At 34.2% G+C, this 18,883-nt stretch overlaps 1 protein-coding gene across 4 annotated transcripts in view; it reads right to left on the reverse strand.

The window, feature by feature from the left end:
- Positions 1-18,883, reverse strand: part of LOC127707325 (hemicentin-1-like) — a 52,597-nt gene that overhangs the window by 24,679 nt on the left and 9,035 nt on the right. For all 4 annotated transcript variants that reach the window (XM_052211839.1, XM_052211838.1, XM_052211840.1 and 1 more), the window contains exons 2-5: positions 11,965-12,339; positions 7,584-7,847; positions 2,422-2,682; positions 397-660 (exon numbers count right to left, since the gene is read on the reverse strand). In XM_052211839.1, the coding sequence (XP_052067799.1) occupies positions 397-660; positions 2,422-2,682; positions 7,584-7,847; positions 11,965-12,339 (1,164 nt within the window). The remainder of the gene's footprint in view (positions 1-396; positions 661-2,421; positions 2,683-7,583; positions 7,848-11,964; positions 12,340-18,883) is intronic.

Raw genomic sequence — 18,883 nt, forward strand, 5'->3', positions numbered from 1 at the left:
AAGCAAAATATGTATTAAATTGCTACATATATGGACCACTTAGTCCAACAAATGCAAAACAGAACTGCGGTCAGGTGATGCAAATTTGATAAAAGAACATAGAAATGAATACATAACGACTTCATTACGAGTCCTTAAAGTATACAACGATGCGTGATTGCTCCCGACGGTTTAATACATATTTAGGTTAGTTTCACGGAATGCAACATTGTCAGTCATGTATATTGATTCCATTACAGTTGTGTATATACTACAAACAAATCATATGATTTTCATATATGGTTTTGATATCACATCTCTCTCCTTGTACTAGTATTGCTGTCATTTAAAACAGAAATATTTTCAATTGAAATATTCAAATTGAAATGTTCTAATATATTTTTTGCCATTACTTACAATTCACTGTTACATCCAGGCTTTTATTCTGAGTACCACCAATAGTATTTGATGCTGTGCAAATAAACTCTCCACGATCCGCAATGGACAATACCGTTAAAAACAATTGGCCACCATTGATAGTTGTTGTGTCTGGTTTAGTCCACGTGTAATGACAAGGAGGATTACATGTTGCAGCACAATTAATTGGACCAAGTTTTTCCCCTTTAGTCTTTGTTAATGAAATGTCACTGGGTTCAAATTCAAGACTTGATCCTGGACCGACTGTGGTAATAAAAATAAAATAAAAATTACCATCTGATAAGTCCTTGAATGAAGGAAACATTATATATCGGCATTTTGCGTATTTTTATTTTGATCTATCATTGTGATAAAATATTTCATATCATGCTACTCGCCTGAAATAGAAAATGATCGTCAGAAACTAAGGGCGCACGTGCCGTTGTGAATGTAAACATCAATGACGTCATCGACAAAATAGCGATGAATAGATTATTAATGGTCTTTTAAATCGAGGATGTCTTTTGGCCATATTTTATCTCAGGGCTCTCGCCCTTCGATGAGATTGTAGCTGAGGAACTCCCTCTCGTTTGAAAACAAAACATGGATATGTAAATCATTTTTAGACTTATACCTCGAATTTGACATAGCTGATCATGTCAATGACAAACGAGACGATTTTAAATTTCCTCTGACCTAACAGCGAAATACTAACTTCACTTCCATATCGGTTTACATTTTCCAACTCATTTGGTATTCAAGACCTTGCAGCTGCTACTCAGACTTTATAAAACGTCACCAGTTTCTGAGCAGAAAGTTGATGAACCAGTGTTATGTCAAAGAGCATCTCGTCCTTTTTGTAAATAAAAAGTAAATCAGAAAATACTAAGACATTGATGTAAATATTCCGAATCAACTTCACAAAGAATACATGATGGTCTTTAAGTAAAGATTCTAGGAACTGACTTCTTAACAACGTGTTAAAGCGTTCTTTGTAATTGTGTTTGTTTATTTTTTAACATTTATTGTTTAGTCTATTTTTTGTAATATCCTTTTTGGCTCGATATTTATACATCCCGCAATTTTGTTATTGTGCTGTTTTTTGTATTCTTGTCTTTATTTTTGCTTATGTGCTTTGTCTATATGTCAATTTCTTTTTCTTTGTTGACATAGTTTTTTTTATAGTGATTAAGATTATAAGACAATCATGTTGACTGCTGTACCCCAATATCTGACATTTTAACCTATTATGGCTGTTTGGTTTGCTCACACATTGTTGCTATATATAATGGAACTCTATGCGACTGTCATAACAGTGAGAGGTTAATCTGGCTGTAAAACCAGGTTTAATCTACTATTTTCTACAAACGGAAATGCCTGTATCAAGTCAGGAATATGACAGTTGTTTGCCATTCGTTTGATGTTTTTGAGCTTTTGATTTTGCCATTTGGTAAGGAACTTTCCGTTTTGAATTTTCCTTGGAGTTATTTTACTTTTTTTCATAATGTGATGATTAATCTCAGAATGATGAAACGTACATAAGAAAGTCTCTATATTTAAATTAATCGTAAAAAAGTTAAAGGGTACACAAAACTAATTTCAGTTCAATAAAAATTATTTGAGAGGTCAACATATTATCTAGAAATGAAACCAAACTTGTTTCCATACAATATAACTACTGTTAATCCATTGGCATGCAGCAAGTGTGTGAATATATTTAGAAAGACTACCAGAGATCTGGTACCAACACCATGATTTCCTCATGACAATATCAGCTATACTTTCTGCCACGGTCCTGGACTAGACACATAAAAACGAATATGTGACCGTGTTTATGTAGTTTCTTTTTTAATCATGTTTCCTCGTTTAAAATATAGGATCTAGACAATTTTAATAAGGTAACATCATGTACACTTAAAACCAATATGAAATCATTCTTAACGAAAGCACCTAGATAAATGATGCTATTTAGCTTCAAATAAAAAAAAAACATTCGTCATAAACAAAGCAAACAGTATTACTTACACTGAACATTTATATTCACATCGTCTGATTTCAAACTACCAACGTCGTTATATGCCGTACAGTTAAAAACTCCACTTTGATTTTTCTGTATATTTTGAAGACTGAGTACGTAAGTTGTGCCAGCGGGAACGTTAGGACCAGACCATATGAATTTACAAACAGGTCTACAGTCTGCCCTGCAATTGATTGGTTGTATATTGTTTCCTCCTGTTACACTATAATGCGTGTCACGTGGAAACAGTGTAACAGACTCGGGACTGTCTGCAAAACAAATGATGTAACGGTTAAAATTCCGCATGAACTTTTAACAAGAAAGGGTCTCCAGTTGTATTCCTTGAATAGCAATAATTTATGTCATTTTATTTCGCATAATTATTTTTTTAGAAATGTGTCTTGCATTCTGTATTCGGTATTTTAGGTTCATAATACCGATGTAGAAAATCTGAAATAAAAAAATCATGACATCTAAGTGTATGATGCATTTGCAAATTATTGTTAATCGAATTGGAAAAGCATATTCGTACTTTTTATTTCAGTAAAACAAAACGTAGTTAGTAATACCCATTTTATTACACAAGCCTTGCTAACAGTTTCATTACCTCTCTTTGCATTCGATATACAACGCAAAGAAAAGAACAAAAGTAGGTAGACTTTCTGAAATTAAGTCTGAGTTCATTTTCAGGAATAGAAATTACAATGCTAACTACACTTTTTAAAGTATAAAAATAAGGAGATGTGGTATGACTGCCAATGAGACAACTATCAACCAAAGTTCAAATGAAGTGGATGTAAGCAATTATAGGCAACCGTACGGTCTTCAGCTATGAGAAAAATCCATAGCGTGTGGTTGGCTATAAAAGGCCCCGACATCAAAAATATGAAACAATTCAATTGAGAAAACGGCCTAATTTATAACAAAACCGTTTACGAAAAACAAATATGGCAGACATGAACCAACGACAACCACTGAACTACAGGCTCCTGACTTGGGACAGGCACATGAAGAATGTGGCGGGGTTAAACATGTTTGTCAGCGTTCAACCCTTCCCCTAACCTGGGACAGTGGTGTAACAGTACAACATAAGAACAAAATATATAAATCACTTGAAAAAGGCTTAACTCATCAGATGGATACAAATAGAAATACATCTAACAAAAACACAAAGTGGACGTGGCCGGGTACTTGTACATCCCCCCCCCAAAAAAAACAACAAAAAGACACTAAAAAAAGTACAGATCTGAGAGTACTCGCAGTTAGTGGCAGCTAGTTCAAAGTCAATAACAACTAATGAAAAAAATGATGTATCTAAGACTAAAATATATATCAGTACACATCCAATATCCAATGGATTTAATGTAAAGACGTCATTAACAGTCAGAGAAAAACATGACCTTGTGCAATGCCAACTATATGTATCGACAGATTGTAGTACCGTGAAAGTTTATATGTGTAATATTTAGTATGGTTTTAATTTTTTGATAACAAAATCAATATTTACACTAATGAAAACAATATTCAAAGATTTAATTACAGTGTTGAATAGGTAAACTTTTAGAATAAGTCCATTTAAAGGATTGATAAGTTTACCCGGATAGTATCTAAATTTCCGGGCTGTCAATACCAATGACTAGATCATATTTTACCGTATGACTTTCGGTTTATATAATGATGGCACTTAGTTTCATTAGTTAAGGAAATACTTCCATAATTAAATGCCGGTTATTCTTGTGAGTCTTATTGATATTTATCAGTATTAACTTCTTTCATCAAACTTTCGTGTTGCTTTCGTCTGAAGGACTTTCATGTTTACACTTTTATTATCGATTATTGCTTTAGTCAATGGTCAAATCTGTAAACAAAAGCAGAGAGTTAACCGCGCAAACGTTGGTCTGACGCAAACTTAAAATAGATATTTATGAATACGGCCTTGTCATTTCTAATATTTTCTCAATTTCAGTGTAAATGAATTGACTAGCTGATAACTTGTACGACTTTGCCCCCAGCAGAGCTATAGAAAAACAGTACATTAACGGGTGTTACACGGACACTTTTTAGATGATACACGGACACTTTTTAGTTGTTACACGGACACTTTTTATGAATAGAATCACTCGTGCATGATCAGTGAGTTCATGGGCACTTTAAATTTCAATTAGATTAGAACTTTTTGTTTTACCGACATATTTCCTGTCTTTTTAATTAAAATATTTACGTTAGCATCAATAACTATATTTTTCTTCAAACAATTCCAGTAACTATTCATATTAGTACACTAAGGGATTGACCATTTAACTTCAAAAGGTGGGTTATGGTTTTTTCCTTAAAAAATATTTTGATCCCCAATTTTATGAGAAAAAATATATAATATATTATATAGTTGAAAAACTAAATAATTTTCTTACTCAGAAAAGAACACACCCCCTTTTAAAGCTAAATGGTCGGTCCGTAAATATTTTTTTTTTCAATATATGGACATGAATAGTATTCTGGACAATGCTGAAAGAAATACTGGTGCCAACGTTTATATTTCAATAAATAAGACAGCATATATATATAAAAGAAATCAAATCTAATCAAAAGATAAAATCCCTATCAACTCACCAATGCACGATTGATCCTATAAATAAAAAGTGTCCGTGTAATACACGTTCAAATAGGCAGCAAATCTTGAAGAAAATCATTCAACTTATGTCATCAATTTTGGACGGTAAGGTCTGATTGGATCATATAATGACACGTGTTTAATCCTGATCAACACTATCAGAGACATATAAAAACCTATAAGCATGAACATTTTTTTTAATCCAAAATATATGCCTATATATATCTAATAACAAGACAAAATCCATTTTTTCATAACATTTCATTCACTAATGAGATTGGAAATTCATTCTTTCGATACACTTATATTGTTATTGAATTCATATATTTGGCGGCGTACGATTTTTACGAATTTTTTAGGGGGAATGAGGGGGGGGGGCAGGGGCTGGAATGGCACAGCCTGCATTCTTTCAACAAAAAAAGGATGAAGCCTATTTATTTAAAAATTTATTTTAACTCCCCTTTTTCCCCCAATAAAAATCAAATGGTAGCTTGCTTACCTCTGAAATCTTTTTTTATACATTACTTACTTGCGAAGTTGCATTTCAAAAAGTCTCAAATGTGTATAACATTCACCTTTAACTTGAAATGGTTCTTTTTATAAAGTTATTAGATTCTTGATTTTTTTAAGAAAAAACTCTCGGCTGAAGGGAAGTGAGAAAAAAAAAATTGAGTTTAAACTGTAACTTACATTAACTGGTATATGGCCATTTAAGTTTCTAATATCTTTAGTTTTGCTACCTCTTCTAAATGCAAACTGTACTTCTTCCTTCTTGAAACGTCGTACAAGTCAGATACAAAACAAAGGTAACAAAAAACAGGCCGGAAACAACCTGCCGTATAGTTTGTCTGCACTTGTAGTCTCAATGTGAATAATTTGCACACTAAACAAGGTTAAAACATAAATGCGTTTAAGTACCTAGTATGAATAGTTGTGACGAAGAAGAAATTTGCACTTTTCTCTGCCCTTCTTTAATTAGATGGGATATTAACTTATTGGGTTTACTAAACATGATAAAAAACATCAAAATAAAGAATGAAAAATTGACTTTTTCTATGCTGTATAATTCATGTAATTTGTATCATTTCATTTTATGAAAAGAACGTCTGCAGAAATCAATTATTCCGGAAAACCCCTTTGATTACAATGGGACATCAATGAATTGGATGTTTACCAAGCCTGATCTCCGTGTGTAATATTAAAATGGTACCAGACATAGATTACACCTTTTTTTCAGGTCAATGCAAATTAAATGCTCATTATAAAAATAAGGATATGTGGCATGATTCCCAATGAGGCAACTATACACCAGATTCAAATTAGCTTATATGACAACTGATAGTTTTACAAAAAGAGGGGCGAAAGATACCAGAGGAACATTCAAACTCATAAATCGAAAATAAACTGACAACGCCATAGCCAAAAAAGAAAAAGACAAACAGACAAACAACAGTACACAAAACACAACATAGAAAACTAAAGACTAAGCAACACGAACCTCACCAAAAACTGGGGGTGATCGCAGGTGCTTCGGAAGGGTAAGCAGATCCTGCTCCACATGTGCCACCCGTCGTGTTGCTCATGTTAGTACAAACCCGGTAACAAGTCTAATTCGGTAGGTCACATTCGTGAAAAGGGGACGGGATTGTAGTTACGACATTAGGAACATATCCGCTATCATCTGTGAAACGGATATTCCATAACGGTCAACCAACTCGTGATGGCGTCCGTAAAATTTACGAAGGGATGATTTCAACTTCACCATTTGGAACTGTTGGTTTAATAGCTTCCTTGTGAGCAGTTACCCTCTATCAATGACATCATGATAGGAAATACAAGCCCGGGAATATCGTATCAATTGGGAGATTATATACTCCGTATGCAGGCGCTGCTGGAATGTTGCTACATAAAAATGGAATGTTCCCAATTGGGAAGCTGAAATCATCTCTTTTGTCGTAAAGTTTTGTTTTCAACCGACCCATATTGTCAATTTCTAGATGTAAGTTAATTTATAAGGCAGACTTAACTGTATCTGTTGTATCCTTTATCTCAAGTTCGATGGGATAGATGCGTTCAACATAGTCACCAAATTTTGAATTATTTAGTGAGAGAACATCATCTATATAGCGGAAAGTAAAGTTAAAGGATACTGCTAACTTCTTTTCTTTCTTCCGAAGAAGTTCCTGTATGAAGTCAGCCTCATAAGAATAAAGGAACAAGTTGGCAAGAAGCTTAAGCGGGGCACAGTTGGTTCACATGGGAATGCCGATAGTTTCTTGAAAAATTATGATTATATATGCAAGGAAAACTTGTATTCAACAGTGACATATGGAGACCATTTAGTATAAAATGCAAAACAGAAGTGAAACTGGTCAGTTGTGCGGTGTGCTACATTGTCGGTCGTCTTCATAGATTTGATCACAGGTATGTCTACACTTCATGTTTAATTTTCACATCTCCCTGTCCTTGCATTGGTGTCATTTTAAGCAGAAACATTTTGAATTGAAATATGCAAAGTAAAACGAAAAGGACTAGCTATCACTTTTTACCAATACTTACAATTAACTGTTACATCCAGACTTTTATTCTGACTTCCACCAATATCATTTGATGCTGTACATATAAACTGTCCATGATCCCCAATAGACAGTGATGTTAAAATCAACTGACCACCATTGATAGTTGTTTTATCTGGTTTAGTCCATGTGTACTGACATGGAGGATTACATGTTGCTGAACAATTAAATGGACCAAGTTGTTCCCCTTTCGTCTTTGTTAATGAATTGGTACTAGGTTCGAATTGAAGACTTGATCCTGGACCAACTGTGAATGAAACTTATATAATGGAAAATCATCTTTACTGTTGAATTATTTATTTTCGTGGCTACCAATTTTTCGTGGATTGAGGAAAACTTGCCTTTTTCGTGGATATTTGATTTCATGGCCTTGCAAAATCTGCATACAAGCCTATAGAAAATTTTTAATTCGTTAAATATTTAAATTCATGTTTCTCTCGTATCCCCGAGATCCTCGAAAATTGGTATACCACGAATTATACTGAACAATATTTAAACAATCTTGTAAATTCAATAATAAAAGAAGCGGGTAGAGGCTCTTTTAAATTTTGGACACTTACTTATAATCTAAATCTAATGATTACATTTTAAGATAGAGCATTTTGAAGTAATATCTAAATATTTTAGGCAAGTCCTTAGGCCCAAATCTTGATATATGTAGTTGAAATTGTTCGATTCAAACATCAATAGTAAATACCCAAAGTTTAAAACACAAAATGTCCTTGCTTTCTTTGATGTACATCTAATTGCCTTGAAACTTAGTCAGCTGTATCATAACTTCCAAAGCTTCGGTCATGCCACGTTTTATTTATCAGGAAATAGTTATTGTCCTTTGATTTTTGTTGTACACTTATAGATTGGACAGTGTATAATTTAGAATTTGTTTTCATACACCTTTGAAATTTATTTCTTTATACTTTATATTTCTAAAATTTTGTAACTACAAATGTATGGGAATGTAGTTACATGTCTAAACAAGTTGGGGCATGAAGTTAAAGGTAAGCTAGTGGTTTGTTTCAGTTGAAGAAGGTCCACAATAAATGTCTGAAGCTATCAAGATGAATTATAACCATACAATTATAAAAATAAGAAGATGCGGTTTGATGGCCAATGAGACAAGTCTCCACAAGAGAGCAAATGACACAGTAATTAACAACTATAGGTCACCGTACGGCCTTAAACAATGAGTAAAACACATAGCACTTAAGTCGAATTGACTTAATGTTGATTTGATAATGATCGAAGCTTACTAGATATCGATATTGAGAGTGATTAGCCTTCAACGGCCGTCAACAATGACTAAAACCCATTCCGCATAGGTAGCTATAAAAGGCCCTGAAGTGACAAATGTAAAACAATTCAAACAAGAAAACTAACGGCCTGATTTATGTACAAAATAATGAACGAAAAACAAATACATGTATGATATATATAGGCTATTTGTCTATGTTGCGTTATTATTTAGTCTAATGTATTACAAATGTACATTTGTTTATTGTTATTCTATGTTTTGTCTTGAAAATTGATAAATGTAAAGCATGAAAACATACAATGTATACATGTGTTTGGTGAGTTATCTACCCTATCTAAATGGTGAGAGCTTTTACCAAATTCGCAGTCTATTTTGGGTTTTTTTGGGAAAAATTTGGTCTGTTTATAAAGTATGATTGTGGAGTTATGTCCCCTGAAAATGCATATAAAAAAATGTTTTTACTGTAAAATTATCCAGTTTAATTAAACCACTTACTTTTAATAAACAACGTACAAATATATCAAGATAGGCATTTATGCAGACCGGCCTTTACAGAACAGACAATGTTAAACTTATTACCATAAACGATTATCATAGAAAATAAAATTTATCTAGGACAACAGATGAACATTATATTGAACAAATTTACACCATTGAGAAAGACATTGGATATAAATGCATGGTTCTGTCTATGTATAAATATGTAAAGGCAAACATTTCTGTATGTTCACTGGTATTCTAGTTAAAAATGCAAAGGAAAGGGCTTCATATGATACTAATGACAATTGGAAAAGTATAATAAATATAGCCCACAAGCGCAATGACAATGCGGCTTTGTATTATCATAATTTAATATATGTGGTGTTACTGTTCAAATTTCTTGTACACATACATATCATGTACTTAATGCCCTGTTTTGTGTGTGATCACGCCTAAGTGCCCTATTTAAGATACACGCCTATCTATTTTCAAATTATAGCTGGAACACTGACATACATATCATATCAAAATTATTATCTTATTGCATAATAGCTTTAGAAATCTTTTATCTCCAACAATATACTACAATTATTTTTTTCTTAAGAATGTCAAGTTTAAAGGTAAAATTAATTCAAAATGAAATTTCCTTTTTCTTCCAGTTAGACCAAATGTTGACCAACATATAGATGCTACTGAATGTGAAAATGTTAGCCAGTTTTCTTGTTATGTCATACCAAAACAAAAACACCAATATTACCTGGAGCAGAAGTAACAGGCATTGTGTGGAATTAAACCAACCTAGCTAACAGTTAAGGGTAAAGAAGTCATAGCATAACAGCTTTCGGCAACTTCTTATGGCTACAGAAGTTTGATAATGCTGTCCTGGTATAGCCATTAATGGGATAAAGTTTTACTTTCGGTTTTTGTCAAAGTCAAACTGCAAATTCAAACTTGTTTAATCCTTATTTGCAAAGCTGTGTTGCTTGTATTGATTACGTTGCTGTCATAAAATCTATAGTTCCAAAACTTCAGGAGTATCGCAATTTAACTTGGCAGAACCCATTCGTAAGAAAGTGCAAATGTTTTTTTAATGTAAATGTCTCTCTTATTATGAGTAATAGGATAACTATATTTGGTATTGCATACATTGTACCTTACAATTAAGGTCCTCATGTTTGTCAAATAGTTTTCACTTGACCTCGACCTCGTTTCATGGATCAGTGCATACGGTTAAGTTTCGGGGTCTAGTCCATATCTCAGATACTATAAGCAATAGTTCTACAATATTGGGTGTATGGAATGATTGTAAGGTGTACATGTCAAACTGGCAGTTGTCATCTGATCTTGACCTCATTTTCATGGTTCAGTTGTAAAAGTTTAGTTCTTGTGTTTTCATCTATTTCTCAGATACTATAACCACTCAGTCAATAATATTTATTGTTATGGAAAGGTGTAAGTTGTACATGTCTGTCTTGCAGTAATCTTCTGACCGTGACCTCATTTTCATGGATCATTTGTCAATGTTATGATTTCCTTGTTTGGTCTGTTTTTCAGATACTATAAGGAAAAGGTGAACTATATTTGGACTATGTTATGATTGTAAGGTATATATATTTGTCTGACAGATATCAGCTGACCTTGACCTTATTTTCATGGTAACTATATTTGGTGTATGGAATTATTGATGTAAGGTGTATATGTTCGTCTGGCAGATGTCATCTAACCTTGACCCAATTTTTAAGGTTTATTTAACATTGTTAATTCTTATAAGTTTGGCCAGTTTCTCAGATACTATATAACAACATAGATCTTCTGAATAACGCATTTGACGATTTATTTTGGCTTATTGTTGTACACACATGACCAGGAATGCTTTTTGTCGTTTCTTTTTGTTGCATTAACTAAAGGTAATAATAACTGCCTTCCGTTAATTGCCCATAAACGTTGATTAGTGAAAGAATCTCCCCTTTCACATGTTTCAGCAAAAATACCATAGCAAATCGTGTTAAGGTTCCATGAAATCAAGATATTTTTTCTAGCAACACATTGCAGACTTCAATGCTGGATCGTATGCTGTTTTAAGTATATCTCCAAATATGTATACTTCAACGTATTTGATACGATTGGATACTTTTTAAATTGACTGACATCTATTAAAGTTCATAAGAAGGAATTCAAACCTACGACACGATTTACTTTGAATAAAAAAATATCTGTTCACCTGAAAAATGACAGGAACTAGATAAATGAATTTTAAATGTTTATGTTTCAGAAAATTATAAGCTTACCTTGATTTTGATATCCTTTTTTTTTCCTAAAGAAGGTGCCAAAGTAAACAAATTGAAACACCTGAATTCATTTGATACAATCCATATATTTACACAGTTGAAATTATCTGTTGGTGTGCAGATTTCTGTTACCCATCTATTTTCTACGTCAATCAAAACAACTTACCACTATTATTAAAAATTCAAGGGGAGCATCTCAATGTTTTTCAGACTTAGTTTATTTTGGCACCTTTTGTGGAAAAAAAAGTAATCTTGAAATCCAGAGAGGTTAAATTATGAACGTAATAATTAATGACACAATTCTAAGAGTGTTCTACTGAAAAATTTGTTATTTATTCACTTACGAAGAATTGTCGGTACCAACACGTCACTTTCAACAATTGTAGATTCATTATCTGAGGAGCTACATGTAAATATCACTGATGTTGGAAGATGTGAAGGTGTGTCGTATGTCCAGTGCGTGGTTAGTCCATTATCATCACAAGCACATGATGCATTTTTACAAAGTATAGACACAGGGCTCATGAATTGAAAACATCCATACTTTTTGTAGTACCAAACAGTAGTTTCTTCGAGATAAGTATCTGCGGTTCTGGCAAAAAATAATGTCCGTCTATTGTCTTGATATTCATCAACTGTACATGAGACATTGTATGGCACGCCTGGTTCAATGTAAGGGTGTCCAGATATACCAACATTAAGACTGTGAACAGTTTGCACTAAAATGAGTAAGAACTTTACAATAATTACAAGTTTTAACGTATTCATATTACCAAGATTCTGCATTTTTTATTTCATCTAGTGCATTTCACAATAATTCTTATATGATTTGCATATCTTCAAATAGTTGAATCGGATTGATCCGTAAGAATGTTTTCCCTTGGTTTACACTTCGATATACCATGTTGCCAAAACTACTTTCGTAACCTACTGAGATTGAAAAATCATCCAATGCTGCTATTCCTACTATAATGCATACCAAAAATAAGAAATGATTGTAACAGGATGCTGTAACGAAGTCTCCCAAACGAAGCTCCCATAATTCGTCATTCCCAGGGTCGCCTGACATCACAAAGTCCGGTGATAATTGGTTTGGTCCTGTATAGTTATATGCATTAGTGATGCCTTGGGACTGACCCTGTATATCATTCAAATCTTCTTGACATGACGAATAGGACTATATATGGTTTAGGTGTGGGAATCTCGACCATTTACAAGATATTAGATCATAGGGGGTGGGGGGACCCCTGGGGACTGACCCTATATATCATTCGAATCTTTGTGACATGACGAACAGGAATATATATGGTTTAGGGGAGGGGATCTCAACCATTTACAAGATATTAGAACTTTCTCAAATGGCAGGGGGTGGGGGTGACCCCTGGGGACTAATACATTATTTTATTTGATGTGCTGTATCATGACTAACCAGAATATATATGGTTTAGGGGTTGGTATCTCGACCATTTGCAAGATATTAGAACTTTTTCAAATGGCAGGGGTGGGGGTGACCCCTGGGGACTTACCCTTTATTTCATTTGATGTGCTTTATCATGACAAACCAGAATATATATGGTTTAGGGTTGGGGATCTTGACAACTTACAAGATATTAGAACTTTCTCAAATGGCAGGGGGTCGGGATGACCCCTTGGGACTAACCCAGTATATCATTCAAACCATCTTTGCATGACACACCAGAATATATATGGTTTAGGGGTGGGGATCTTGACCACTTACAAGATATTAGAACTTTTTTAAATGGCAGGGGGTGGGGGTGACCCCTGGGAACTAAACCTGTATTTCATTTGATGTGCCTTATCATGACAAACCAGAATATATATGGTTTAGGGGTGGGGATCTTGATCACTTAGAAGATATTTAAACTTTCTCAAATGGCAGGGGGTTGGGATAACCCCCGAGGACTAACCTTTTGTTTCATTTAATGTGCTTTATCATTTAGAACATTTTCAATTAAAAAGAATGTGTCTATCACAAATGGTTTTCAATTTATAATCATTTGAAAAATTTTTTAAATAAAATCCCAGAGGGTTCTTTAGTAAACCCCTCCTTTCTTTTTGCCCCTTAAAGTACCCCTTTACAAACCCCATTGCACAAACAAAACCCTTATTGCACCACTAGACATGTTAGTCTAACATATTGTAGAACCCTAAGTTAATCTGACAAGCGGTTTAGGAGAACCGTTGCGGACAAGTTCAAATTTAAAAGCGGCAGAAGAGGAAGAAGAAGAAGAACTAGAATTGCTATTGCAAGCAATAGCGGATGTCACCCCCCCCCCCCCCCCCCCCTATTTTGGAAATTCCGCAGTCAAAAGCCTCATCTATACTTGCCAGTTAACATTTATATTAAGTTTCAATAAGTTTGGAGCATTTTGAATTTTTGACATTTTTTCTGTTTCCATGGTAACGATGACCATTTTCAAAATTTTAATGACAGATGCCACATTGGTACATGAGAGGGAACATACCATCAAAGTTTCATTGGGTTTGACCTACCAGTTTAATACAGCAAATCCTACTTTAAGGTGTTAGGACCATTTTGACATTTTTTGCATTGTTTCCATGGTAACGGCAGCCATTTTGGAAATTCCAAAGTCAGATGCCACATCTACACATGCCAGTCAACATTTCTGTGAAGTTTCATTACAATTGGAGCATTTTGAAATTTTTGACATTTTTGGTGTCATTTCCATGGCAACAAAGTAGTTCTGATGATTGTCAAAATCATCCAAAACCTAGTATATAATGGACATCTACATTGTATAAAAATTTAATGATTTAAAGTTCAGGCATACTCAAATAAGTCACCAAACCCATAAATTTTATTTTTTGTCATTTTTTCCGTTTCCATGGTAACGGCAGCCATTTTAAAAATTCCAGAGATGTCCTGCAAAACTTCAGATGGTCGTCTTCATTATGATAACCATTCATAAGAATTAGTTCACTAAACTCCCAGAAATCCGTCGGACAAAAAAGGTGGCAGAAAAAAAATAATAACTAGATTTGCCATTGCAAGCAATAGCGGATGGCACCCTTCCCTCATTACCAGGCGAGCGGCAGCCATTTAGAAAATTCCAAAGTCAAAGAGGGCATCTACACATGCAAATTATAATTTTTGTAAAGTTTCATTAAGTTTGGAGCATTTTGAAATTTTGGACATTTTTGCTGTTTCCATGGTTACAGCGGCCATTTTGAAAATTCCAACTGCAAAATGCAACTCTGCCTATGCCAGTTACCATTTCTGTAAAGTGTCATCCAGTTTGCAGCATTTTGATTTTTTTTGAAATTTTTGACATTTTTGATGTATCCATGGTTACAGTGGATAATTCCAAAATTTTAAAAGCAGACATCTCATTGCCACATGTCATGTTATATATCAATACAGTTTCATTGACTTTGGTGAAATACTCTTTAAGAAAATGCTAATTTATTGCATTTTCCCATAGGGTCAATGTTAAACTTGCCCCCAGTTTCCATGACAACGGCGGCCATTTTGGAGTATCAAAATATTGTATTGGCATCTTGGCATACTGGGTAACATTTTCATTAAGTTTCATCCAGTTGGGTCTTATAATGGAAGAGTTAGAATTTTTGATATTTTAGTTGTTTCCATGGTAACGGCAGCCATATTGAAAATTCCGAAGTCAAACTGCAAATCAGCACATGCCAGTTACCATTCCTGTGGAGTTTCTTCCAGTTTGGAACACTTTGACTTTTTGGCATTTTTGCTGTTTCCATGGAAACGGCGGCCATTTTTTACCATTCCATAGCAAGGTGCACAACTTTACATGGGGGTCTTCATTATAGTAGAGTTCCATCAACATTAGTCCATTGGATTCCAAGAACTCGCGCGGACAAAATTTGTGCAAGAAAAATAATAAGAAAAACTAGATTTGCCATTGCAAGCAATAGCGGATGGCACCCTTCCATCATTACCAGTCGAGCGGCAGCCATTTAGAAAATTCCAAAGTCAAAGAGGGCATCTACACATGCAAATTATAATTTTTGTAAAGTTTCATTAAGTTTGGAGCATTTTCAAATTTTGGACATTTTTGCTGTTTCCATGGTTACAGCGGCCATTTTGAAAATTCCAACTGCAAAATGCAACTCTGTCTATGCCAGTTACCATTTCTGTAAAGTTTCATCCAGTTTGCAGCATTTTAATTTTTTTTGAAATTTTTGACATTTTTGCTGTATCCATGGTTACAGTGGATAATTCCAAAATTCTAAAAGTAGACATTTCATTGCCACATGTCATGTTATATATCAATACAGTTTCACTGACTTTGGTGAAATACTCTTTAAGAAAACGCAGATTTTATGCATTTCCCCATAGGGTCAATGTAAAACTTGTCCCATGTTTCCATGACAACAGCGGCCATTTTGGACTATCCAAATATTGTCTTGACATCTTAGCATACTGGGTAACATTTTCATAAAGGTTCATCCAGTTCGGTCTTATAACGAAAGAGTTAGATATTTTTATATTTTAGCTGTTTCCATGGTAACGGCAGCCATTTTGAAAATTCCGAAGTCAAACTGCAAATCAGCACTTGCCAGTTACCATTCCTGTGGAGTTTCTTCCAGTTTGGAACACTTTGATTTTTTTTTCGCATTTTTGCTGTTTCCATGGAAACGGCGGCCATTTTTTACCATTCCATAGCAAGGTGCACAACTTTACATGGGGGTCTTCATTATAGTAGAGTTCCATCAACATTAGTCCAGTGGATTTCAAGAACTCGCGCGGACAAAATGTGTGGAAGAAAAATAAGAAAAAAAAAAGAAACGTAGAACAACAGTATGTTACCCCAACTCTGTTGTTGAGGGTGCCATAAAAAGAAACGTAGAATAACAGTATGTCACCCCAACTCCGTTGAGGGTGCCATAAGAAGAAGAAGAAAAAAAAGAACGGAACAATAACAATACGTCACCCCAAATCCGTTGAGGGTGCCATAATAAACAGAAACGGAGGAAAAGCAATATGTCACCCGACATTGTCGATCGGTTGACATAATAATAATAATAATAACTGAGCAAAACCAATAAGTCTTCCCAAACTTTGTTTGGGAGACTTCAAAATTAAGCATTAGAGCTTTACAAAATTATTTGTGCCCCTCTTCTTGCCGACTTGTTCATTTATTCATATGAGGCTGACTTCATACATGAACTTCTTAGGAAGAAAGAAAAGAAGTTAGCAGTATCCTTTAACTTTACTTTCCGCTATATAGATGATGTTCTCTCACTAAATAATTCAAAATTTGTTGACTACTAGTATGTTGAACGCATCTATCCAATCGAACTTGAGATAAAGGATACAACAGATACAGTTAAGTCTGCCTCATATCTTGACTTACATCCAGAAATTGACAATGATGGTTGATTGAAAACAAAACTTTACGACAAAAGAGATGATTTCAGCTTCCTAATTGTGAACTTTCCATTTTTATGTAGCAACATTCCAGCAGCGCCTGCATACGGAGTATTAATCTCCCAGTTGATACAATACACCAGGGCTTGTATTTCCTATTATGATTTCCTCGATAGAGGGTTGCTGCTCACAAGGAAGCTATTAAACCAAGAGTTCAAAGTGGTAAAGTTGAAATCATCCCTTCGTAAATTTTTCCGACGCCATCACGAGTTGGTTGACCGTAATGGACCGTTTCACAGATGATAGCGGATATGTTCCTAATGTCGTAACTACAATTCCGTCCCCTTTTCCCGAATGCGACCTACCGAATAAGACTTATTACCGGGTTCGTACTAACATGAGCAACACGATGGGTGCCACATGTAGAGCAGGATCTGCTTACCCTTCCAGAGCACCTGAGATCACCCACCAGTTTTTGGTGGTTCGTGTTGCTCAGTCTTTAGTTTTCTATGTTGTGTTTTGTGTACTATTGTTTGTCTGTTGGTCTTTTTTTTTAGCCATGGCGTTGTCAATTTATTTTCGACTTATGAGTTTGAATGTCCCTTTAGTATCTTTTGCCCCTCTTTTAATATCAAACTAAAATCAAATTCCGCTTTTTCATGAATGATCTAGCAGCAATAACGTTATTGCAAAACAGGACGTCATACAAATTTTAAAAAACTCTCAAGCTAGAGGTTATTCTGTTATTATTACGCTTCAAAATCAGAGAATATCTCATTAAAGTGGTATCTTTTAAGTAGGAGTAATTTCGGTTTAGATTCTATTGCGTTAATCGAACATGTGTGAATTGCAGGAAGTCAACTAGTTACAATATGTCAACTGAGGATTGCAGCCAATGAACATACAAAAAGTAATAACAAAATGTATATTTTTGATTAAAGAATTAAAAGGATTAAACACTTTTTTATACTATTTTTATCCTGGGTCACTAACTCACAAACTTTATATAAAAGTCCGTAGGACGTTCATTCAGTTTGCTAGTTATTCGCTCATCCAAAACATTTAGAACAAGAGGTTCTCAAGAGCCTGAATCGCTCAACTGCATTTCAGAGGAGAAGATTTTTAAATGTTAGCAAACTTGATGAACAAATTGTGTAAAATTGTCTTTAAAGGGCAATAACTCCTAAAGGGGTCAATTGACAATTTTGGTCATATTAATTTTTTTGTAGATCTTACTTTGCTGAACATTATTGCTGCTTACAGTTTATATATATCTATAACAATATTCAAAATAAAAACAAAAAATTGCAAAATTTTGTTAAAACTACCAATTCGGTGGCAGCAACCCAACAATGGGTTATTCGATTCGTCTGATAATTTCAGGGCCGATAGATCTTGACCAATTAAACAATTTTACCCCATGTCACATTTGCTCTAAATGATTTAGTTTTTGAGATATAAGCCAAAAACTGCATTTGACCCTTATGTTCTATTTTTAGCCATGATGGCCATGTTTGTCGATGGATACAAACTTCGGATACAATTTATAAACAAGATACCCTAAGGAACATTTAGTTAAAGTTTGAAGGTAATTGGCCCAGTAGTTTCAGAGAAGAAGATTTTTAAATGTTGGCAAACTTGATGAACAAATTGTGTAAAATTGTCTTTAAAGGGCAATAACTCCTTAAGGGGTCAATTGACAATTATGGTCATATTAACTTTTTTGTAGATCTTACTTTGCTGAACATTATTGCTGCTTACAGTTTATATATATCTATAATAATATTCAAAATAATAACAAAAAACTGCAAAATTTTGTTAAAAATACCAAATTCGGTGGCTGCAACCCAACAATGGATTATTCGATTCGTCTGAAA

This window comes from Mytilus californianus, unplaced genomic scaffold, assembly GCF_021869535.1.
Source record: "Mytilus californianus isolate M0D057914Y unplaced genomic scaffold, xbMytCali1.0.p SCAF_64, whole genome shotgun sequence".
Classification (NCBI taxonomy): domain Eukaryota; kingdom Metazoa; phylum Mollusca; class Bivalvia; order Mytilida; family Mytilidae; genus Mytilus; species Mytilus californianus.